The sequence below is a fragment of the Erpetoichthys calabaricus genome, chromosome 2 (genome assembly GCF_900747795.2).
Source record: "Erpetoichthys calabaricus chromosome 2, fErpCal1.3, whole genome shotgun sequence".
In the NCBI taxonomy this organism is placed as follows: domain Eukaryota; kingdom Metazoa; phylum Chordata; class Cladistia; order Polypteriformes; family Polypteridae; genus Erpetoichthys; species Erpetoichthys calabaricus.
In genome coordinates this window covers 252096555-252120922 of record NC_041395.2, presented here as the reverse complement: position 1 = coordinate 252120922, position 24368 = coordinate 252096555, and the positions used below count along the sequence as shown (strand labels likewise).

Genomic DNA, 24368 nt, shown 5'->3' with positions numbered 1-24368 from the left:
AAGAGGAATGGGCGAAACTGGCCAAGGATAGGTGTGCCAAGCTTGTGGCATCATATTCAAAAAGACTTGAGGCTGTAATTGCTGCCAAAGGTGCATCGACAAAGTATTGAGCAAAGGCTGTGAATACTTATGTACATGTGATTTCTCAGTTTTTTTTTTATTTTTAATAAATTTGCAAAAACCTCAAGTAAACTTAGAGAAAAATGAATTTAATCCATTTTGGAATAAGGCTATAACATAAGAAAATGTGGAAAAAGTGATGCGCTGTGAATACTTTCCAGATGCACTGTATGTTTTTGGGAGGTGGGAAGAAACAGAAGTATCCAAAGACAGTCCACATGAACACTGCTAAGAGTCAGTAGTGTTATTCACTGCAACTTTCATGACACCCTGTTTTTGGATCTCATTCAGTCCTAAAGGTGAAAAAATGCAGTATATTGTCTTGTCATCATACTGGAAGTGATTTGGGAACATAATTATCGGAAAACTCATGTGGCTTCATTTAAAATGGAAATATTTTATTAAAAAAGGAGAAATGACTTACAGAAATAGGCATTTATTCTTTTGAAAACAAAGTTTCATTGAATGGAGTAGTAGGTGAATAGTTACAAAAAAGGCAAATGTTGAAAATCTAGTTCTGTTTTTAAGAAAACTACAAGAGATTTTTTTCTTGCTTCAGCTGCAGATGCTGCTGTCGATGGTGCAGTGGCCTATGCTTCTATTTGAACTGAGATGGGTACTGCAGAATTAAACTAAAACTCAACAAAATGTTTGCTCAATCTTCATTTTAGAAAAAAATAAAGCTAACAAAATATTTATTATTTCAAAACACAGCAAAATAGCAGCAAGCATTTCACATATTTTACAAACTCTTTTGTTCTCAGCAGCAGGACTGTCAATTTTACTTAATGAAATGAATTTGTCAATTTTATTTTTTATAAAATATAGCTTAGGAAAAGGTGTAACTTAAAAAAATAAGTTTTCTGAATTCCGTATTTTGCAGAGTTGTGCTAATTTGCTTCCTATACCAGAGTAACATCCACCAATCAGGACACATTCTCCCAAAACCCAGAGTAGAATAAAACAAATATGACAAATAGATGAAAATTAATTTCCTCATTTGGAAAAAAAATACGGGTTTTGTAGAATTAGCAATTTATCCGCACCATTATTTTTTTTTTCAATGAATTCATTATACTTTATTGCATAAATATTTTATGGTATATCATTCATATTGTCACTTTGCATTTTCTGATTGATTTGGTACATCAAGGTGCCATTGGAATTTTATTATATGATTGTCCAAATGGAAAAGCATTAAGCTCATCATTTTTGGAGCAATGGATTGATTTGGTTCAGTCATGAGACCATGTATGTTTTTGGTAATTGCTTTAATGTTTTTAAATGTGGTATGTTTGATTTTCTAGTTTTTGATGAAAATGTTTGGAATATTTGGAGATTTATTCACATTTAATATTTGTAATATCTAAGTACACACAATCATGTGTCACAAATTCTGTATGTTTCAACAGGTCCAAAATGTTTATACCACCATCCAAACAGATACAATAGTTTTGATAAAGCTGATGTTTTGATTTGTTACTTAAACAAATCCCAAAATTAAAATGTTTGATTTTAATTTTTCATTTAATTTTGTCTGTTTACATTATATGTAGCAATATATATGGCACAAACTTTTACTATAGTATTTTGTTCACGCTAGAAATCAACAGAGCTTTGGAAAGCAACACCCAGGGTTAGCTAAGGTTCACAGGGTCATGGCTGGGCCATTTTATCAATCACATCATGTTAATGTGCTTTGACCTCTGATAACCCAAGCTTTATCACATTATGATGTTTTGTTTCAATATGTACATAAGCTTCTGCCAAGGGTAGTGTATTATTTTTATGAATAAAATACTGTACAATATGCTGACGACTGTACAACCTGAAGTTCAAATTATCTAACCTGAACTTCATTTTCTCATAATGAGACATTTTGTTCAAGAGCCAAGTCCTAGAGATAAAGATTAAACAAAAAGCATCTTTCACTCCTTTCACTTTATATATACAGTATGTGAGATATTGTCAGAGAAATTTTAATAACTGCTTTCTTTAATAGAACTATTTAGTGCTTGCTGATGTTGTACATGGACAAGTAGACATAACCATGTAATTGCCAATCTGTAATAATCTTTTCATTGAACTGAATTTAGGAAGGCACACAAATTTGGCATACTGTATTAATCCCCAAGGGAAATTTATTGGTTGCTTTAAATTACCCGAGTGTAAGATGTGTGCCTTCCAGTAAACTGGAGCTTTGCCTTCAGTTAGATCCTACCTTACACCAAATGCTACCAAGATAAGCTTTGCCCCTGTGTGAATAAGAATGTTTGAAAAATAAATGGGTTTCAGAACCTTGTGTGGATTATTTTGAAACATTTCCATTCCAACTGTGTTCATGGGTTGAACTTAGCCACAAGTCATGGCATAAATGTAGCCCAGTGGATCAGAAGGTGCTGCCTCACTTAACTTACCTGATATAAGAGTGTCCATTGCATATGTTTGCAGAACTCAAGGAAACAAGACCCTATGTGATCCATGATGACAGTGCTGAAGATTTGTACACATCATTTAACTTAAGGTAGACTGACTTTCAGTATGTAAGGTCCTAAGCCTAACAACCTAACCCTTAGGGCAGCTTAAAGAAAAATGTGATGTCTAAAGTATCTAAGATTTTCTTGTAATCACCTACTCCACCCTTTTTGAAATCTATTATAATGGTTTTACCACTTTCATGGTGTGTCCTTACACAATAATAACGTTTTTCTGAATACTTAACATTGTCCTTTGATGTTTTAGGTCTGAACAAAGTTTGGTTTATTAAACTAAAACTGTTCCTACAGGGAGTGTAAAATAATCAAGATTTCATTTTTATATTTGACCAGATAATATCTCAGTTTAAAACATGAGAGACAAGTCAGTGCACAAATTTAAGAATATTTGTATTTCTTGGGACATCACAGTGTTACTGTGATCAGTGCTGCTGCCTCCCAGTTCCAGAGGACCCTTACCTCGATGTGGGTATTTCTCATGTATGCAAGCTTTCATTGTACATCCTGAAAATGCTTACTTTCAATCGTAAATTGGCACGAATATCAGTGACTGGCCCATATTTATCCATGTTGTAAACAGTTTATCCAGTTCAAAAGCAATAAATTTAACAATACTACCCACTGTTGTAGGTAACCTGAGCATACAAATTACAATCATTGCAAATTTCAGCAATTCATATTTTTGTCAGCAATTTCATGGTAACACATGGGTAGGTTTAGAACAGCCAATATTTGGTTTTTCAATAGGCTTCAGTCATCATTTCATATGCTACTTAAATCTAACCAACTGTCTGGGGGGAAAAAAAAATGATTAAATTTATGTTCAAAAATATTTATTTCCAAAATCCCATACAGTTTGTATAATTTAAATAAATTGCAGTAAACATACTAAATATTACAACGCTAATGTTTAGTTGTTACTTTAAATAGAATAGTTAAATTTATAAAGAAAATACAATTCTAATTTCACAAATAGTGCTTAAAGAAGTACATGTTTTATGCACATCATGTGCATCAATTTACAAAAAAACATTTAAAAGGACATATAAATACACAAGTTAAATACAAAACATGACAACACAATGTTTTAAAATTTAAACAGAAACTTAAAAAAAATGACAACTATAGAGCAGACTATTTGTAGCTGTCAATAAAATGGCTGAATTTTGTAGGGAGATTGTCCACCGGGTATACAGTTGGTCCCGTTTTCATCGTGGGTGGTCCATTTAAGAGAGTCCAGTTACAACTCTTTGCAAGTTCTATCAAAAATATTTTGAGAAGGATTTTTGCATATTCTTTGCCAACACAGCTTCTTGAACCACCGCCAAAGGGAATATAATTAAATCTTGATGCATCTTCAGGAAGATCTGTCATGAATCGATCAGGGTTAAACTCATCCTTATTGGGGAAAATTGGTGCAACATCATGTGTGTCACAAATGCTGTAAATAACATTCCAACCTTTTGGAATCTGATAACCCTGTTAAAAAAAAATTTGAATGCTAATAAATACAATGGACATATTTATAAAAAGATACACAAGAAATACAAATGTTTCAGGACCTCTGGAAAACAGTAAACATGAACAGAATGATTGTAGGACTTGCTTAAGAGGCTACAAGCTAAATGACAAGCATGAAATTGCTTGCAAATTGTCAGTTTATTGACTGCTGTTTTATGTGACCCTGTGGACTCTTTAATTCTATGTACATATTGAATAAATGTATCCAGCTGTTAGACAATTGCTTAATAGATCAATGACTGCTTATTGAGCACCCTCCCTGAGTTTAGTATTCATTTTAACTAGTAAACCACACATTCCAGGGCTTTAACACAAGCATCGCTTTAAATGAGACTAATTGTGCTTATGGAAAGCTCGTTATTTATAGTATGCAAATGTTATCTTTTTACTACCGTATGTCTGAAACAAATTCCATTGAATATTTTATCTTGCTTGTAATATGCGAACAGTGGACTTTAACAACAGAAATAGTTTTTAGTCATTCTTAATGGTTTACAGACATATGAAATAACTTCAAACTTAACTTAGGATCTTAGAACAAAAAAACTGACTAAAATGGGTAGGCTGTAAGGCTCCAACACAAGAATGGAAATGTGTATATTAAGTTAAGAACAGACTGTCCTTTGAAGAATAAAGTTGCATATAAATCTTTAGAAAAAACAGGGCTGTACCTGCAGTATACTTTGGAGAATGTAGTTATTGTAAAAAGGTGTAGTTGTTTGCAAGGTTATTAGAAGTGTATAATAAAAACTAAATTGTTTATTCTTAAAAATACATGCCACAAAAACTGAAAAGTCTATCACAAGGACAAAAATAGTTGGAGAGTGGGAGGTGCGGATTGTTTGGAGATGCTACCTCGCATATTCAGGGAGCCAAGTTCAATTTACAAACTGGTCACCATCTGTGCCCCTTTCTCCAATTGAGTGAGTGGGTCTTTTCCAGGCTAAATTTCGATCATAAAGATTATGGTGTTAATATAATTAGCAGCTCTAAAATTCTAAGAACATGAATGAGCATGTGTAAGGTGTAGTGGTTTGGCATTCCATCTGGCATAATAGGACACAACCATATATCTGGTGGTGCTGGGACAAAAACGTTGTAATATTAAAATGTAGAAAATAATGGCTGAGTTGTCTGAAATAACTTATTTAATACTGGTGCCTTTTTGAATCATTAAACTTTTTCTTAAAAATAATCTCTGCCTCGAGTAGCTGCACTGTATGTAATTTTAATAATTATTTTGGTACACTGACAGGTATTAACTGAACTGTCTTGTAACTGGTGGGTAGGGACCTGGGCAAAAAGCAAATTGCAATTTAAAACGGACTTTATTTCATCATGAATGATTATATAAAAATAGAAATTCAGGTGTCGTATTACGCCAATAGCTATTAAAATACTTATGCAAATTTTACTTACATTTAATTCAAACGTTTTTAGAGCCACTCGAAAAGCCCCCGGTACCGATGGACTAATTCTCAATGTCTCCTTGACGACACACGCGGTGTACTTAAGATGCTCAAGATTTTCGATGCTTAGCCTTTTGTCCGAGCTGCTGCTTCCGAGAAATCCCTTGAATTGCAGAGTAAAGAGAGAATTTTACGTTATGTCAGGGAAAGCCACGACAATGGTACCCACTGTGTTAAAACCTACGAGACGGTGCACTTCGTTCACTACCTTAGCATAGAGCTCCTTCCTCACATTTTCCACGACTTCTGGATGCAGACCCAGGAACATCACCAGGGAGGTGGCAGCGCTGGCTGTTGTTTCATGGCCCCCAAACAGCAGCTCAGTGGCTGATGCCTTCAACTCCTGTAAACAAAGCGCAAGAGTGCAGTCACTGCGATTGGACTGTGGGGGGCTACACGCGGGTTTTTTGAATACTGTTCACAGCATTACCTGCATGCTGAGTCGCTCTCCGTTTTTCTCACCATGTTCAATTAACAGCTGCAGAGCGTCTTTGTGCTGACTGTCGAAGTTGTTGTTGGAAATCTTTTCCTTCAGATTTTCATCGATTTTGGCATGGATGAAATTGCGAGCTTTTAGTCCCTGCGGAAACAAAACAGATATTGAAAGAGCGCCGGCCTAAATAGTGTAATTAAAACAAACTATGCCTTCGAATCACAACGTTTTTTGGCACTTGAGTATTTAATAAACTGTCTTTAAGTGAATTAGTTACTTACCCGATATAGACCACTGAAGGGAACATCAATGGGCAGAGAGAACAGGTTTCTAGACATTTCTTCAAAGGCATCCACCAATTCGTGCTCGTCTCGTTTAGTCTTCTCGGGTTCGAACCCGAGGAGTATCCTCATGGCAATGCGGAACATGAGGCGCTTCGCCTCCGGATATACCAGAACTCCTGAGCCACTTGCCAGCCACTCTGACACTGCACATCTCACCTCCTCCTCAATGACTGGAACGTAGTATTCCAGAGCCTCCCTGGAAAACGCCCTCATGATCACCTGCAGAAACCCAAAAGTAGGTCGGTATGCGGCATAATTTTATTCAATCATTTCTGTGCTACGTTATATATAAAATCATCAACTTCAGCTGGTCGTTAGTATGCTGTTAACTGAAAGCTAACTCGGTTATTTGTGGTCATAGCAGGTGATATTCGAATATACGCCCTACCTTCTTGCGGTTTCTGTGCTCAGAGTCGTGCAAACTGGAAAGAGTGCCTGAACCCAGGATGGTCCTCACAGACGCTGGCCACTGGACGGATACAAGCTTATGCTCCCCCAGCAAAATCTGTCGCACGTTTTCAGCTCCCATTATCCGAATGGTGGGACTCCCGAAAAGATGTGTCTTGTAGATAAAGCCGTATTTTTGGCGCTTCATGCGCAAAAATTTTCGCCTCTGTAAAGAAGTAATTTATGAGTGTTACAATTGTTTTCCTTTAAAGAAACCACAACGATCGTTTAAACGTGAACTTATGTGCAACTTTAAAACATAAGGGAACCTAATACCAGACCTAGCCATCCAAAATCATCAATGCATAAAGCAATACACGGAGGCAAGGGTGATTCAGCTCTTACACGACGCCACGAAGGTGGCGCTGCTGCACTTTGGCATAGGTGAAATAAATTCATCTCGCCTAAATGATGTCGAGGACAGCACTGAAAACTCCAGCTATGGTGCGGACAGTAGAAATAAGACATGAATTTACCTGAAGAACCATCTGAAGAGTTTCACCAAGAAACGGTATCCCCATCGTACCGGGGGGCAAAGGACTCAGGCAAGTAGGATCTCTTCCACTTACGATGTAAATTTCCCATAGTTTAACTGCAGCTAAAAATAACAAAAGTGGCAACACGAGGGTGCAAAAAAAAGTCGCAAAGAGCGTGTACAAAACCATTGTGTTCTGAAAGTAGCTGCAGCAATGCTGGTGTTTAGACTAAGGTGATGGAGGAAAACTGTTGAAAGGTTTTGCTGTCGACAGAGTTTGATCCTTTTTATGCCTCCTTTTATACGCTTTCCAGGTCTCAGCCTCTTTTTTTTTTACCTTGGTCAGATAAATTAGTTCACAGAAAGTTCATCTTTAATTGTGGATTGTGCCTTTTCACTGACCCCGCCCACATGGTGACGCTCTCCAAAATCCTTAACCATTTGTTATAAGCGCATTCTAATACTACCTCCTGTAGTATGTGGACAATCCTTTGGATTTAACTTTGAAAAGGTGTTAATGCCCAAGCACAATAGGAAGCATTGAAGGTTCTTTGTAAGAAGCACTTTGCTAGCGTACACTGAAGGTGTTGGTGCTAATGCCTGGGGCGGGTTTATCCATTTTCTGATATTTTTGTAAACTAATTTTCATTTTGCGGTGAAAGACTTGTGTGCTGCAAATGTAAGAGTTTCAGTTTGAGTTACTTATTAGATTCGATAGAAATAATTAAAAGCCTAGTGTGTGCGAACATTGCATTAGTTCTCACTTAGACTTTAAATTGTTATAACGATAACTCGGCGCTGCAACTTGGGCGCGATTTCAATTATTTAGGATATTTTTAAACCCTTCGGGACTTGTTAAATTCAAATAGACAGTACTGGCCTGACTTTAACCCCCGGAGTGGGCAGGCAAAGGATGGCAGTGTCCGCTCGCTAAGAGATTCTAAAATTATGATATCCTGCTGTAACTGCAGGTTCAAACTTGGGTCAGATTAAAAAAAATGGAATCACCAATAGGTTATATTAAAAGAAGTAAACAGCCAACCCTGTTATTAATGGCATGCACAAGCATCAGGAGACGCGTTTACAGCTGCTGTAAGGTCAACAACGCACGCAATGCTGCTCGTCTGCATTCAGAATGGGTAGCGCCTCCGTCCCGTCCCACTTAGCATCGGCATACCTCTACCTCCACCCATTGAACGCCCCCTCTCCCCCCGCTTTTGTGCGCCTGTCGGGTCGCACTTTTCACTGTTGTGCCACGTGACATGGTGCCCTGTGGTTTACCTTTGATTCTTCCGCGCCCGGTCCGCGACACACAACCATTCAAAGCATATGGTGTCCCACGTTTGGGATGACCCTTATACAATTTTACAACCATCGTTAATCACGCATCTTATTGTGATGGTCGCTTGTATTGCTGTCATCGCCGCGCTTTTGATTTATTTACTGATTCAGCTGTTTGGCAGATTAGAGCAGACAGTTGCAGCAATGCTGCGATCACATGTCGCTTTGATTCCTTTTGAAAGAATCCTTCACTAACCGTGCAAGATTACAAAATTAAACAAAGTGCAGCTTCTGGTGTTTAAAGATCGATGGATTTGACGCCGGCAGGGAATTCGAATAGGTTCGAGATGCTGAAAGTGATGGGCGTGTGCTACGAGAAGTTCAATAGCAGTTCACGTAAAATGCATAAAGCTGTCCAAAGCAATTATCCAAAATCTTGTTTTAGAGTTAGACAACACCCCTACTCAAACACTTCAGTACTTGTCAAGCAGGATTGTATGGAACTTAGAAACTTCCATTTTGAATGTCTGACGAAGTGTCTGTTAAGGACTTATGCTTGTTTGGGTACTGTAAATGTTTAGAAGGGTGCTTTATAATAAATAAACTGAACTTTATATCAATTTGCACACCTTCGTTGCTTCTTTAGGCATTTTATCCATGTCATCAGCATATGTATCATTACTTTTTAATTGTAAAGCTACTGATAAAAGATTCAAACAGGATGACGAAACTGGAGTTTACAGACAGTCGAGAATTGGCGTAGGTGCTTCATGCGGCGGATATGAAGCACTCACAAAAGATATATGCAGTAAATTGCTTTCCTCCTACTGATTGTTGCTGCTGTATAGCACCCGAGTCACATGCTTCCCCGAGAATGGCTTTCTATTTTTTGCGCATTTTTATAAACTCCTGAAGCTCTCCCAGCGCATCGAACTCAAAGTTGCCTACTTCTAAGAATACTAAATAAGAGTATACTTGCAAGCCCATTTACTAAGGCACGGAAGAAAATACGCCGATCTTTGACTCCACCCGTCCACAACGGTGCACAAACTGTATAATTTACCAAGTCGAAATGGGATGCATGCGAGCTGGATGGAGAAGACACTGCCGACTGCTTCCCCGATCAGTGTCGGAGTGCACGGCGCTTCCCCGGGGGTGCTTTCCATTCCCAAGCGCTGACCTGCTTGTGACCTACAACACGGACCGTGACATCTGGGTGAACTCTGAAGGAAACCTCGCCAAGTTCACTGTCCATCAAATAACGAGATACGGGAGCCTGAGCACCAATAATTACTGCAGGAAACCGCTATTATCTCCCCACAGCTACTGCCAATCTCCAAAAAGCATGATTAAAACCACTTACACTGATCTGGTAATTGGGTCAAGAGATAAAGAGTACGCAATTCAAATAGAGAGTTTTAATTAACCACAGAAACCAAGTAAGGCCCCTTTTGCGGTAGAATAATCCAAAGTTTGCCAAGGAGCGATTGCCTCCCGATTTCATGTGTTTAATGGCGATTCCCCATGTATAATCCTTAAGTTACACAGTTCAATTATTTGCGAAAAAAAAGTAAGAGTATTTCCATATAAAAGAATATTAAAAGAAATCGTGACGACCAATGAGCCTTAATCAGGTGTATCAAGGCTCAAAATCGAAAATGTAAGTTTCTAACCTTAGTTTGTTTATTTAATTCCAAGTGGGATGACATTTTACCTGTTTTCCCGATGCCCCGATTCCTCGGTTTTCTGTGGTATTTTATAGCTGGTAATCACTTCTGTTGTTGGTTACAAGGTATTTTATGTTTTTTAATCTATTCAGGAGCTAATTGTTTTTAAAGTGCTTTGAGAATTTGACTAATTAAAGTTAGTCATTGACACATATTTTCACCGCCTACGGATTTACCAGTATTGTCAATAAAGATTCACCTTTTAGGCAAGGTCAGAAGTGCATGTCTTCTGGTTCACAAAGGGGTCACCCTGCCAACACGAGTCAGATCACACTTGAGTCCTTCCTCATTTGCAGGTTCACCCCCTCGCTTGAGAAAAAATCACTTGGGGGAACAATATTGTTTGACTTAAAACCAAGGGAAATATTTAAGAATCAGCTTTCTACCACAGAATCACAAACAAAGTCGAAAAGTCGCTCTTAAATAGGAACATAACCTTTTTTTTATTATTTATACTATGTCAGTTACCAGAAATATACATCACCTACCACAGACTTGAAGCGATTGTCGTAGATCTGCTTCTCGAAAACAGCGGTCAATTTTTATTTGCTTACATCTTTTACATAAATATAGCAAAACGATATTAATCCACCGCGTAAACACAGCCATTCCTGTAATTATTTGTACTGTACCTGTTTTAAAAACAGATTATCCATTTATTGAAGCAATTCCTGTGGCGCGGGGAGCCAAGATATATTCTGAGAATATCAGACACAAAGCAAGGGAGTGGACGCCAGGCCATCACAGAGAATGCTCCGGGACTCGGTTTAAAGCAAGTTACGCAACTGAAGGAAAAAAATTGAGGGATTTACACACTTGGAGAAGCCGGGTATTCTGCAATAATCTGCATTTTTTTTGTCCCATTTTGTGGAAAACACTAAACAGTACCGGTGAAAAGTGCTATATAAGATATACTCCCAAATATTCTGCTTCTGTTTGCTTTCATTATTTCAAATTTCATGAAAGTGTCAGACTAACGTTTTCATTGTTAGTAGTTTTATATGACAATTCTGTTCTTCAAAACAGGATAACCGAAGAAGGCAAGGCTCCGTGCATTCTGGGAGCTGGAAGACACCAATGCAAACACTATTCGTTTTACATTCAGGCCTTCGGCACTCTATAAAAGCTGTAGCCGTATCATACATTTAATCATTATTTTTGGTCACGTTGTTTTATTAAACATTTTGCACAAGTCAAGAACCTTTCAAACGGTGATGTTCACAGACGTATACATTTATCGCGCAGAATATTTTACTAACAATTTGATTCCCACGGTCTAACAGCCATTAAATAAACACATACCGAAGTTCTTTACATTTCTAGACACTACTATGAGACAACATTCCAAGTGTCATTTTTAACTATATATAAAATAATTTAAAGTTTAAATAAGAAAATTAAGTTTAAGTATAGACTGCTTTCTTTCTCGTGAAAACTTAACAGCAATAGATTAGGTGTACTCTTCTGTCGTACGAAGACACAAGACCGTCTCTTTATGCTTGGTCGGACTTCTCAGCCTCCGTATACAAGGAATTAAAATAAACGTGTAGTCCATTAACGGGGTGCACAATAGGGACCGTTTGCATCTTAGGGAAAGTTGCGGTAGCCAACTCCAGTTTTGCCACAGAAAGTAGCTCAACGGCTAGAGTTTTTAAGATAATGAGGGCTAGTTTTTTGCCGATGCAGCTCCTGATTCCCCCTCCAAATGGGATGTAATTGAACCGTCCAGCTTTGCCTTCGTCCCTTTCTGGACCAAAACGATCTGGATCAAACAGAGATGCGTTCTGATAAACAGCTGCAGTCTCTTGAGTGTCTCGAATACTGTACATCACGCTCCAGCCTTTTGGTATCTGATAGCCCTGTGGATAAGACAGATAGATGTTAATCTTTTATTGTTCGACTTTCACTCGGTTATGTGATAGCACACAGTTGTACCGTACACTGCTTTTTGTAATTAAAAAAATCCAAAACAAAGGCAGCATTAACATACCCAATAAATTACTTTGAACGCAATGCACTTTGAAGAGATAACGATAATGGTTAATATCATGGACCCAGCTATGAAAGGGGCTGTTATGGTTTTATGTATATTGGATCAGTGTGTTTTCTAAAAAACGTGTTTTCCAAAAAACAAAAACGCTTACATGCAGGGTAAAATTAGCCGTTTATTATATGAAAATACAGTACGTTAATGCTGTTTGGGCTCTAATAACTTGCCACTAGGGGGCAGCATCAGATGCATATGAGACGCCCGTTTTGCCATTCCCATCCAGTGTTTTAAAGTCCTTCATTGGTCCCACTCTTATGACCTAGGTTATCTTCCACAAGCTACTGGCACGTGCATTTTCACTGACCAGGTTTGTAGTATGACAGGCTCAGTCTCCTAGGATGGTTATTCAATACCTACGTCCAGTTCAAAGGTCTGAAGTGCTGTCCTGTAACCTCCCGAAACAGGTGGAAGGATCCGCAGAACTTCTTTCACTACGCAGTCGAGATAACGTAGTCGGTCCAGCTTCTCCAAACTAAGTTCCGGCCGGCGACTCGTCTCATTGAAGTATTTAGTCGTTTTCTTTTCTTGGACCTCCGGAAGTGCGCTGCTCGGTACACAGTGCTCGGCACAGATGACGCCTTGGGATGAAAGCTCCTGCGCCGCCTTGTCGGCCACAGACGGGTTTTTGAGAAGCTGGAGGACAAGAGATGTGCTGGCGCTGGCGGTGGTAGAATAAGCTGCAAAAATGAGTTCAACTGCAGACTCCTACAAGGGAAGGGGTGGAAATGTTTTAAAAGAAAAGGCAAATTCTACCACAGGTGTCTAGCTATTACTTATGAGACCAAATCTCGGATTGGCTGCTAACCAGGATGGCACTTTGTTTTGTTTTCCACCACAATGAAGCTTTAAAGTAGCAAAATTCAAAGCGGTAATCCCAAGGCATCACATAAGCTTATAAAGCGGAAACAATTTACGATGTATGTTTTCAGTTTACCTTTAGATCTTGTATGCTCAGTTCTTCACCGCTTTCTGTGGCGCTACTCATCATGTAATCGAGCGCATCGCTATACGTTTCAGATCGGTCCTCACGCAGCTTTTGAGAAATTATATTCTCCATACATTCGTGTAGTATATCTCGTGCTTTGATCCCCTTTAGAACGAAGCAAAATAAAATAAAAAATATGCAACAATGTATAGGTTAGTTCTGCATATCAAGAAGAACAGATAAACATTTCTTCGTTACAGACTATGTTTTCTGTTTTTTGTTACAAATTTCTTACAAAAATAACGTTTAACCGACACTCAAGTTAGTCATACATAATAAGGATACTATTTGTGTAACAGTGAGAGATCACAAAAAAGAATGCTGTATATTGCAATTTGTAGCTGCAGAATTATTTACAACACATTTATCAGGAACTTTTTCGCAGTGAAACAATTCTATCATTTTGCTTTCGATTGATCTAACCATTTCAACCATGTTAACATTTTATCCATGAATCATTTTTCCTTTTAGTGTGCATTTAAAGTTAAAAAGTTAGACAAATCATTCCGCGATAACTTTAAATTGCACACGAGCGGAAAGCTGCTCATCTCATCTTCAACGAGTCATTTGGAAGCTTGGTCTCTATAATTAAATGCGCTAACTATCATTACCCGAAACGAATTCACTTCTCTAAATATATTCATTTTATTAGCATGTTGTAAATACTAAGCTAGGCATGAGGAGGAAAAGGTCATTAATTACTTTTCGAAGACCACTGAATGGCACGTCCAGAGGCAGAGAAAACAAATTCTCCATAAGTTGCTCAAAAGTCTTGGATAGATGCGTTAACTGAGCGTCCTCAATGTTGAAGCCTAAGAGGACGCGCACTGCAATCCGAAAGGTGAGCGCTTTGGTCGCAGAGTAGACATTGATGGCTTTGCACACTGAACACCACCTTGCCACCTCTGAGCGGACAACTTCTTGGATGCGAGGAATATAACTCTCCAGAGCTGCCTGGCTGAAAACTGTCGCGAATATCTAGGATAAGAAAGAAGAAGAAGAATTATACACCAGTTTTCTGTCTTTTTAAATACTTTTGCTCGTGGGTAACCCTATTCCACCTGCGTGAACATCTGTAAACCTGTATGATGCTAAAGAATCATTTTATGTAGTGTCTTTCATTTAAATACATTTTATCCAACTGGAGCCCATTAAGTTTGAACCACTGTGCACACTGTTATGAGTTGAGCCTTTTACTGTGTAGTTTACAGTTCAAGCGGTTTCAAAGTGACTTCAGACCATCAGGAGGTTATAAGCGCCTGCAGGACTGGGACAGAGAACCTGGCTGTTGACACATAGTATATTCACCCTTTGCTTTAAACTTTAATATTTATTTGTCTCTGATTAAACAAAGGCCCGAGTGGGCAGTAGAATGATGTGACCCACGTGCTCATTGTTTACATTTGATTGTTACTAAAACAGTAAGACCAAATCTTAAATGTTCCACGGTTACCATAGGGACTGTATAACGTTTAGATTGTTAGCGCCCCGTAATGACTCAAGAAAATGTATACTTTCGATATCTCGGTTGATTCGAGTTACATCTTTGCTATCTACAGGCATTGCATACTTACTTTTCGTTTCCTTTTATGATGCTCCCCAACTGAGTTTATAAGTGTGTGAGGACCGAGGATGATGCGGGTACTTAGGGGCCACTGGGTGCTCACTAATTTGTGTTCTCCCAGTAGTATTTTCCGGATGTTGTCGGCTCCTGTGACACGAATTACAGGCTTGCCTAAAAGGTGGGTCTTGAAAACGTTTCCGTATCTTCCTCTCCGAGAGATGTGAAAAGTTGAACCCTGCCATAAAAAAGAGGTGTTAAATTCACGGGTATACCAATGAATTATGCGCTGTGGTTCATTTGGAAATGACTACTAGGACCGCACTGGGGGTCACTGTGCTTCAGATGCGTCTCCAGTTGGGCCAGAGAATAAGTCAGGTAGAGGCAATTAGCTCGTTCATCATATTATCACGTAGAGTTCGTCATTTGAAAGCAGATATAAATATTCCGGTGGCGCGGACACTGATGCCAATAAACAGTGATTATATGTACTATATAATATGTATAATATACACGTCAATGCAATAAATAAACATTTTAAAACGGCAGTTATACTGTGAGGATTTTGTCTGAAAACCAAACTAATATTGTAGAGAAGATACAGAATCATTTAAACGTTGCAGTACCTCAAGCAGCCAGTGGAAGGTTTCCCCAAAAAGAGGCCATCCCATCGACCCCTTCGGAAGAGGCAGCACAGAGGTCCTGTCCCGTGTCAGAGTCCAGCGAAGTGTCCATAATTGTCGGGATACGGCCAAAAGCAGGAGCACAGATAAAACAGATGTGACGGTCGTTGCCAGCAATGAAAAGGGATTAATCTCAATGAGGGACATCTTCAACGGCCGATCGAGTAGTCTTTGTTTTTTTTTTTTTTTGTTCTTTTCTGGGAAACAACCTCCTGTATTAAATAATATATTTTTTTTATCTGCGATGGCAAATGATAAGTTGCACTCCTCATGGAGCCTTGGAAATGTTTTGTCCGCTGGTAGCTTGCATCCTTTTCAGTGGTCTGAAAATAAAACAGTAATTTAAAAAATACAGTATTTTTACTAGATGTTAAAACAAACAATCGGGTTTTTGTATACATTGTCTATTGGTGAATAACTGACATTACTAAGACCGGCGCTAGTTGCTCGGGTCCTGTTGGCTTTGTTGTTAATGGTGTTTTATTTTAACTGCATTGAAGTTGTAGTAGTAGGTGTAAACATGTGGAGTACCTTAGGAGAGTGCTCCACATAGTAATACACTTTATCATATCTGAGTAATATCAGTTTGACAATACCTGTAATTACAGTGAACACTAAACTTTTCTAACTAATTTATTTTTGCGGCACAGTGTTATTTTTTGACGGGCAACACTGTTAATTTTCTGCATACTTTTGTTACATTAGTCAAATTATTCATAACTGAAAAGAAGCATGGCATACTTACACTGCCTTAAATTGAAGGCCATGTCTCCTGACTGGCTACTGTCCAGTAATAACCTCATTCCGAGATCTTATCTTCTTTTAGCATGTCGTGCCTTGCGAAGAGTTAGTTATATGCATATTACCAAAATGTATGATCCACCTTCAGAGTGACGTGCCTTTTTAGTTTTGAATATTTTAAAGGACGTCATAAACCAGGAGGCTTTTCAGTCTAGTTGGGTGGTGATTAGGTGCGCTAAAGTTGAGAGAGTGGGGAGCACAGGGGTTTTGAGAGAGAGAGAGGGAGAGAGAAAGAGAGAGAGGGAGAGAGACAGCAGCCGACTGTGGGATCGAATAGCAGCTCATTGAAGACACAGGTAACCAATGACAGGAAATCGTTTCGAATCGGGAGCTCAGCCTTCTTTGAGTATGAGCCTGGTAATCCAGCTTCAGTCAGCGACACTGGACACCCCGGCCCTCCGACTTCGCTGTCGCTGCCACCGCGCGGTCCACTTCTCCAGAAGGAGCAGCTATATAACAGATGCAGGTGTCGGTAGTCCTCGTTTTTTTGTCATCCATAATATTTTTTACATTATTTGCCTTTATGCATAATAGTGTTAGGCTAATTGAAATCGGAGCCTATCTAAATCTAACCGATTCACTGTAAACTAGTATACATTGGATTGTGACAAGTTGCACTTTACTAGAAGAGTTGAATCGAGTTTTTAAAACCTATGTCCTCATTAATAATTGGATTGGAGTGGGATTTCCCTGCTACCAGAAGACCACACACACACAAGAGCTACACATCTTAGGAATCATTTACAAATAACGTAAAATAAAATGCTTTCATGAATCAAATCAAATGATCCTTAAGTTGTCCGAATCCCGCTGAATCAACCTTTGGGAACGCCGGGAGCCGGAGCCCATACCACGTGGGTCAGTTTTTTTTCCTGCTGATTATGTAATTTATTTTTTCAAGTGCCCTATTTGATAACACATAATATAACGGGATCTGGTATCGTCAATAGAAAAAAAAGAAAGAATGTAGAAAACACACGTTTTCTATAGAGGAAGAACATGGACATACAAGACAAGGCGTTCATTTACTTATTAATTCCAGAACATGTCTTATTTGTTTTTTTTTATCTCTAACGAATGCACAAATTGGTAAAAGCAACTTTTGAACTAAACACTATTTGAGCAATGCATGCAGTAAACAGTGCCGTAAAAATGAACAAGATACTTTCGAACTTTCAGGAGACGAGAAAAAAACACATTTTAGTTACAGTTCCGGATACTTACGTATTAGTTTTCTTTAATTTTCTCACCTTCGTTTCTATACAGTACACGAAAACGAAAATATGAACTACAGTAAAATTTGTGGTGTGAACTACATGTATGTATTAGACAAGTATATACATATTAATTAGTTTTTAGTGTTTGTTATATGTGAAACAGAGTAACTTTAAATCCGTTTTAGATCACAGTAAATTAATTCCTGAGTTGAATAAAACGTGTAGACAATTTGAACCTGAGCCAATCTAGTTTATTTAATAGTTTTAATGATGCAGGTTTGGAGGGTATGGTGGCACTTGACTTGACACCTGTTGAGCGTGATGTGTCCTTAAGTTTCATCTTCATTGGCTCGACAGGCCCGCAAGTCCAGGTGCCTTCCAGGCCTTCATACAGTCAGTATCCATTTGAGGTCGTGCTTTGGGGCCCGAAGGGCGGACAGAGGCGTCCACGCCACTTCACCAAAAGCGTTTCGACTATTTTTGTTAACGCGAGACGCAACCACATGTACATGCCTGAGATTTTCTTGATCTATGGTTTGCGGAGACCGAAGCCAAACATTTAGCATTGGGTTCAAGACAAGAGCTAGCTTTTGACTGTACCGCCAGCACGTGGTCAAGATAATAATATTATTATTATTAATAATAATTAATTCTTTGCATTTATATAAAGTTTTTCTCACTACTCAAAGCCCTCTCCACGCAGGGAGGACTGGGAAGCGAAGCCATAATCTCCTTATTGCAAAGGGGACACCTATTTACTGTACGCTATGGAATCTTTGTTATAAGTCCATCCATCATTAAAGCCACACAATCCAATTTTAAGTGTTGGGAGTGGTGGACTGTCCAGGTAACACTGGACAGAAACTGGCCCTGGATCCAGCTTGCTAGTTGAAGGTCACCCATTAACGTATCCTATATGTTTGAGATGTGGAAGGAAAACCGGTGTGTCCAGTGAATAATTTAGATGGATACACGGAGAATATGCAAACTCCGACCACACAGGCATGCGCTAATTATTCTTATTATTAGTAACATCAGTTAGACACGGTACATATCAGGAATGCACCTCTTGCAGCTACATCGCTAACCTTCGAGAAGCTTGAGGGATCTTGGATCTGTCAGATGACAAATGTGTCAAAAGACGAGAAGAGGAAGGTAAAACTTTATTCAGCATGAATAGTACTAGGGTGTTGTACTGTGTTAGCCATTATGAATGTAGAGAAAAGCCAAGCAAAATGACAACTTTTATTGGCTAACTGAAAAGATTACAATATGCAAGCTTTCGAGGCAACTCTGGCCCCTTCTTGCCTGAAAAGCTTGCATATTGTAATCTTTTTAGTTAGCCAATAAAAGGTGTCATTTTGCTTGGCTTTTCTCTACATTCAGCATGAATAAAAATACAAAGAGACAACTAATTTGGACAAAATATTTTATCTATGAAAGATCAACGGTGTCAGCGGCCATTAGGGCACTTAAGTCATCCATATTTTAATTGCCTTGAGGTTTACCGTTAACGCTGCTTTAGTCGTATTTTGTCATATTTTGAGGTCCACCTTTCTAAGTGTCCTCATTTTCATTTCATTCGTTATTTAATCAATTTATTTTCTTGCCTGACAAAACTGGATTTGATATTTGCATCCGTGTTTGCCCTAATGAAGAACACACCGCTTTACCTCGATGCACAAATGAAGAGGGTATCCGAACGTCACACGATTCAATGCTGACCTGTTTGATCTGGAGGGGATGTTAATGGTAATGGCCGTAGGTGGCCGAGTGGGAAGTCGCAGCATGCTGAATGGTCTTAACTCCCCAGAGCCATCGCCTTCTTTGTTCTCAAAAGCTTAGGGCACATTCGACAGTTAACCAGCAGAAACCGAAGAAGCTCCCCACACGTCGAAGTCCACGAGCGCAGACGCACATCTATGCTAAGGGGCATGAAATCTCAATAATCCAAACTCCTTCCGCAGACACAGTTTAGGTATAACGTGTAGACCGATGGATTATGGGCCTTTAATATTTTGGTTTGTGAAGGCAGCTGAATATCAATATTTTTCCAACTCCTTTTTGATAGATTAATACAGTATTAAGATAGTAACAAGTTTTTAAATGCTTTTATTCTAGGCAATCCCGTGGGTTTTATCCGTGACGAGCACTAAAGCTGATTGTCAACGTTCATTTAGCTCGTCTAAAGGATTCATTCCAGCTGTGCACGTGTTAAAACGAAACGGCTCCCCGCGACCAAGAGCTGCATAACTCGGCTTAAGGAAATGGATTTGCACCCCACGCTCTGCCTGGGATCTGCTGACAAATCCCCCCCCCCCCCCCCCATCAGCGTTAATTATCGAACGGCATCTCAGGTGCCATGTTGTGTCAGCCTCTAATAAAGACATCATCCGTTATACTGATTATTGGCAATGTACTGTGGTTGCTGGCATTACTATAAAAATATTTTGTTTCAAAGAAAACCCGTGCCGCAAATTAATGCATTTAACAGTTAATTGGTTTGAAATGGAGATATGGGGATGAGCTGATGAATGCGCCCACGGGAACTGGACTTTTTCTATCTTAAACATGAACATTTGTATGAGAAGGGACACATTACATAAATGTATCCAGAAATATTGAAAGTCACAACAAGTTGCTTTAAGTTACTGCATAGGGTGCTCTTTTAAAGAACCTAACAAGTTTAGTGTAAGGAATAACAGATGCGACTTAATAACACCCTGTTCGTTAATGCCGCCGCACGCAGATGATGTGGTACTATTTGCAGTATCAAAAGAATACAATTAATAAAATCATCATTTGTATATCACATTTTGAGATAAAAGTACAACGAAACAATGTTCTTTGAAATGCATGTCGTCAGTGAGTTTGAGTAAATTACTTTCAAGTTTGTACCTGGAAGCCTGTCATGAAATGAAGGAGACTGATATTAAATGGAACTTTATAGCAAAAATGATTGTTATTAAGTGCTGGGTCTTCTACTTTGGAGCCTTTCTTCACAGTTGTCTTCTATGAGGTCCATCAGTATGTTAGCTACAGTTACTCAGATGATATCAGTCAGTCTCTTTAATTTTAGCCAGTTTCAGTAACTGCACAGACAGACCGAATTTGTTATTTTTATAACTACAATTCCAACTTTCAGTTTTTCAACATGAACAGATGTACACCAATGAAAGAAAACATAATGTTAAAAAATGGAGGCATTCCAAACAGAAGAGCCGACGATAGGCCTTGTTTGCTACTTTGGTTTGCCTCTGTTTTGGCTTTGCCCTTTCTCCGGCTTTTCTGGGGTTTAGCCAAAATTCACAGCCAGTTTTATTCAGTACAATGAAAGTGTCAGTTTTGTGCCATATTGTAACAGCTTTTAACAACAGCTCAAATATTCATACCACATATATGTTATTATAGGATTTGGGGTTGGCTACTCACCATCCAACATAAGTGGGTCCTTTTTGGGTATTCGGCAAGGATTGCATAAATCTTAACATTTTAGAATAAGCATTTTAAATTGAGGAATCAGATCCTCTCCCCTCTTATTTATTCCGTTTATTTTTATTCATTTATTAATTTGTCTATTTACTTATTTTTACTAGTTAAATGTTTTACTCTAGCTCTCTTTCTCATGGGCGGGGGTTGATTTGTTTCGAACCTAGTTTTGTTAAACTTGACTTGCTTGTATGGAATGTTGTTTGATTTTAATAAAATTAATAAAATGCAAAAAAGAAAGAAAAAAGGGAGTTGGTTTCTGAAGTAGGCATCTAGAAGGATGTGCTCATCCTGCAGATTGGTTTTGAAGATACCCAGGATTTGAAAAGTCTTGTGCCTGCACTGACTCACTCAGGCCGCTGGCCATCAGCTCCTGGCCATGGGCATTATTTGCCTACTCCCAGGATTTAATATTTTTCTAACGTTTAATCACATTATAATATCATCTTATCATTATTGGCTCATTTATCACATTATTTATATACAGTATATATGGGCGGCACGGTGGCGCAGTGGTAGCGCTACTGCCTCGCAGTTAGGAGACCTGGGGACCTGGGTTCGCTTCCCGGGTCCTCCCTGCGTGGAGTTTGCATGTTCTACCCGTGTCTGTGTGGGTTTCCTCCGGGTGCTGCGGTTTCCTCCCACAGGTGGATTGGCGATTCTAAATTGGCCCTGGTGTGTTTGTGTGTGGGTGTGTTTGTGTGCGTCCTGCGGTGGGTTGGCACCCTGCCCAGGATTGTTTCCTGCCTTGTGCCCTGTGTTGGCTGGGATTGGCTCCAGCAGACCCCCGTGACCCTGTGTTCGGATTCAGCGGGTTGGAAAATGGATGGATGGATATATGTACTGTATGTATTCAGAAACTGTTCAGATCCTTTCACTTTCTGCACACTTCATTGTGTTGAAGATTACATTTTAAATGGCTTAAACATGCCATTTTCGCTATCAATCTGTACTGTTTTTAGAAAGGCTGGCAAATTCAGTAAAAAACAACAAATGAAATCTGTCATGTATATAAGTATTCAGATCACAGACTGCAAATTGTCGTTCCCTGCATCCTGTTTGCTTTAATTCTCCTCGTGTTGTGTCTAGGATATGGAGTCCACCTGTGACCAATTGAATTGATTACACATAGTTTAGAAGGGCACACACCTATCTATATAAGGACTTCGCACTGCACATCAGGACAAAAAGTAAGCCACGGAGGTCAAGGAGCTCTCTTTAGCCCTCTGTGATAAAATGGTGGTGAAGCATAGATCATGGTAAAGGTATACAACAATTTCTAAATCTTTGAGTGTCCCTAGGAGAACAGTTACCTCAATAATTTCTAGAATTGGCCATTCAGCCAAACTAAGTAACCAGGCAAAAAAAAGGGTCTTGGTCTTGGAGGTGACTAAGAACCCAATGGTCACTCCAACAGATCTTTATATATGCTGTGATGGGAAAACCTGTCAGAAGGATGACCATCTCAGTAGCACTCCATCATTTAGGTATTTATGGTAGAGGTAAAACGGATGACAGCCTGCCTGGAGTTTGCCAAACAGCATTTCAAGGAGTCTGGTCTGATGAGACGAAAATTGAACTCTTTGAGCAGAACTCCAAGAGCTATGTCTGGTGAAGACTAGGCATTGCTCATCACCTGCCTAACATAATTTCTATGTGGAAGCATAGTAGCAGCAGTAGCATGCTATGGGGGTTCTTTCTTAGCTGTAGGGACAGGGAGACTGTTGAGAGAATGAAGAATGCAGCCAATACAGAGAGGTCTTTAAGGAAAACCTGCTCCAGAGTGCACATGACCTCAGACTGGAACAACAGTTCACCTTTCAGCATGACAATGACCTGAAGCATACAGCCAAGATTTCAGGACAAGCCCCTGCTGTTTGTGAGTGGCCCAGCCAAATCTCTATACTGCGGCTGGGAAGTAGAGAAGAACACTCTAGAAAATAGTTGGCGTACCAACTAGGTCACCCTGTTTAGTTGAAACAAAAAAGGCCGCTGTTAGCACCCAAATAACAAATGTAAATAATGTGCTTTTCTCCTAAGAATAAAATAAGGTCACAGCTCCGTCCTCAATTGTCGGTTCAGAATGCAATGCCACCTTCCAGGTGCAACGTCTTTATGTATTGAGAGGATTGGAAGGGATGGGGCCTTCTTGAGGCTTTGTGTGCGTGGCTACGTGTCTCCTTTGTGCAGCGGCTCAATGCTGAAGAGAAAGAAGAAGATCATGTAAGAGTCAGTGCCCCCTCTCTTCCTGGGGTAATACTGCTTACCTCCTCAAAATCTGGAAGGAAGTTCCCTGGCATACGCATGCATGACACCCTACAGAACTTCTACGGAGAGACCTGAAGATGGCAGTTTACAGACACTTCCCATCCAAGTTAACGGAACTTGAGAGCATCTGCCAGGAAGTATGGGATAAACTGCCGAAATCCAGGTGTGCAAAGCTTGTGGAGACTTACCGAAGAACAGCTGTAAGTGCTGCTAGATGGGTTTCTACAAAGCATTGAATTGAGGATCTGAATATCTGTATGAATCAGGAATTTCAATTTTGATTTTTAATAAATATGCAAACCTTTCTTAAAACATGTTTTTACTTTGTCATTATGTTATGTTGGTTGGTAAAATGTTCAAAACTTATTCATTAAAATTAAATCAACAACATAATATAGTGTGCAGAAAGTAAAGCAGTCTGAATATTTCCTGAATCCACCATAAGTATATTGTATGTATACTGTATGTATGTATGTATATATTCACTGATCAGCCACGGCCTTAAAACCACTTGCTTAATACTATTTAGTTCCCCCTTGTGCTGCCAAAACTTCTCTAACTCGTCGAGGCATGAGCTCCACAAGACCTCTAAACATATCTTGTGGTATCTGGCACCAAGATGTTAGCAGCAGATCCTTTAAGGCTTTTAAGTTTCAAGGTGGGGCCCCCATGGATTGCACTTGTTTTTCCTGCACATCCCACAGATGCTTGATCAGATTGAGATATGGGGAATTTGAAGGCCAAGTCAACACTTTGAACTCTTGTTGTGTTCCTCAAAGCATTCCTGAACCATTTCTGCAGTGTGGCAGGGCACATTAGCCCGCTGAAAGAGGCCACTGCCATCAGGCAATACAATTTTCATGAAGGGTGCATGTGGTCTACAACAATCTTTATGTAGGTGGTACATGTCAAAGAAACATCCACATGAATGCCATGTCCCAAGGTTTTCCTGCAGAACATTGCTCAGAGCATCACAGTTCTGCCAGCTTGCCTTCTTTCCAT

The 24368-nt window shown here is 39.2% G+C and overlaps 2 protein-coding genes across 5 annotated transcripts; both read right to left on the bottom strand.

Moving 5' to 3' along the window:
• Nucleotides 1–3431: 3431 nt before the first annotated feature.
• Nucleotides 3432–10385, bottom strand: LOC114646944 (cytochrome P450 26A1). 3 transcript variants are annotated; one of them, XM_028795365.2, is made up of 7 exons: nt 10300–10385; nt 6771–6995; nt 6320–6601; nt 6036–6185; nt 5814–5948; nt 5556–5708; nt 3432–4094 (listed from the first exon to the last, which is right to left on the bottom strand). In XM_028795365.2, the coding sequence occupies exons 2-7, from the start codon at nt 6975–6977 to the stop codon at nt 3750–3752; spliced, it is 1272 nt and encodes a 423-aa protein (XP_028651198.1). In that variant the 5' UTR covers nt 6978–6995; nt 10300–10385; the 3' UTR covers nt 3432–3749. The 3 variants fall into 3 exon arrangements, with proteins under 3 accessions (XP_028651198.1, XP_028651199.1, XP_051778798.1); XM_028795366.2 differs by lacking the exon at nt 10300–10385 and adding an exon at nt 9649–9871; XM_051922838.1 differs by lacking the exon at nt 10300–10385 and adding an exon at nt 7306–8834.
• A 340-nt stretch (nt 10386–10725) lies between these two features.
• Nucleotides 10726–16713, bottom strand: LOC114646942 (cytochrome P450 26C1). 2 transcript variants are annotated; one of them, XM_028795362.2, is made up of 7 exons: nt 16337–16707; nt 15535–15914; nt 14922–15146; nt 14050–14325; nt 13297–13452; nt 12720–13067; nt 10726–12171 (listed from the first exon to the last, which is right to left on the bottom strand). In XM_028795362.2, the coding sequence occupies exons 2-7, from the start codon at nt 15736–15738 to the stop codon at nt 11806–11808; spliced, it is 1575 nt and encodes a 524-aa protein (XP_028651195.1). In that variant the 5' UTR covers nt 15739–15914; nt 16337–16707; the 3' UTR covers nt 10726–11805. The 2 variants fall into 2 exon arrangements, with proteins under 2 accessions (XP_028651195.1, XP_028651196.1); XM_028795363.2 differs by having other exon boundaries at nt 11957–12171; nt 12716–13067; nt 16337–16713.
• Nucleotides 16714–24368: the final 7655 nt, after the last annotated feature.

Excerpts from the sequence above, each read along its gene's own strand:
- LOC114646944 (XM_051922838.1), bottom strand. The coding sequence starts at position 7,494 with ATGGTTTTGTACACGCTCTTTGCGACTTTTTTTTGCACCCTCGTGTTG. Across the intron at positions 6,996-7,305 it reads CTCTTCAGATGGTTCTTCAG|AGGCGAAAATTTTTGCGCAT; the intron begins GTAAATTCATGT and ends ACTTCTTTACAG. Across the intron at positions 5,949-6,035 it reads GAGAGCGACTCAGCATGCAG|GAGTTGAAGGCATCAGCCAC; the intron begins GTAATGCTGTGA and ends CTTTGTTTACAG.
- LOC114646942 (XM_028795362.2), bottom strand. The coding sequence starts at position 15,738 with ATGTCCCTCATTGAGATTAATCCCTTTTCATTGCTGGCAACGACCGTC. Across the intron at positions 15,147-15,534 it reads CCTTCCACTGGCTGCTTGAG|GGTTCAACTTTTCACATCTC; the intron begins GTACTGCAACGT and ends TTTTTATGGCAG. Across the intron at positions 13,453-14,049 it reads CATTCAGTGGTCTTCGAAAA|GGGATCAAAGCACGAGATAT; the intron begins GTAATTAATGAC and ends TTCGTTCTAAAG.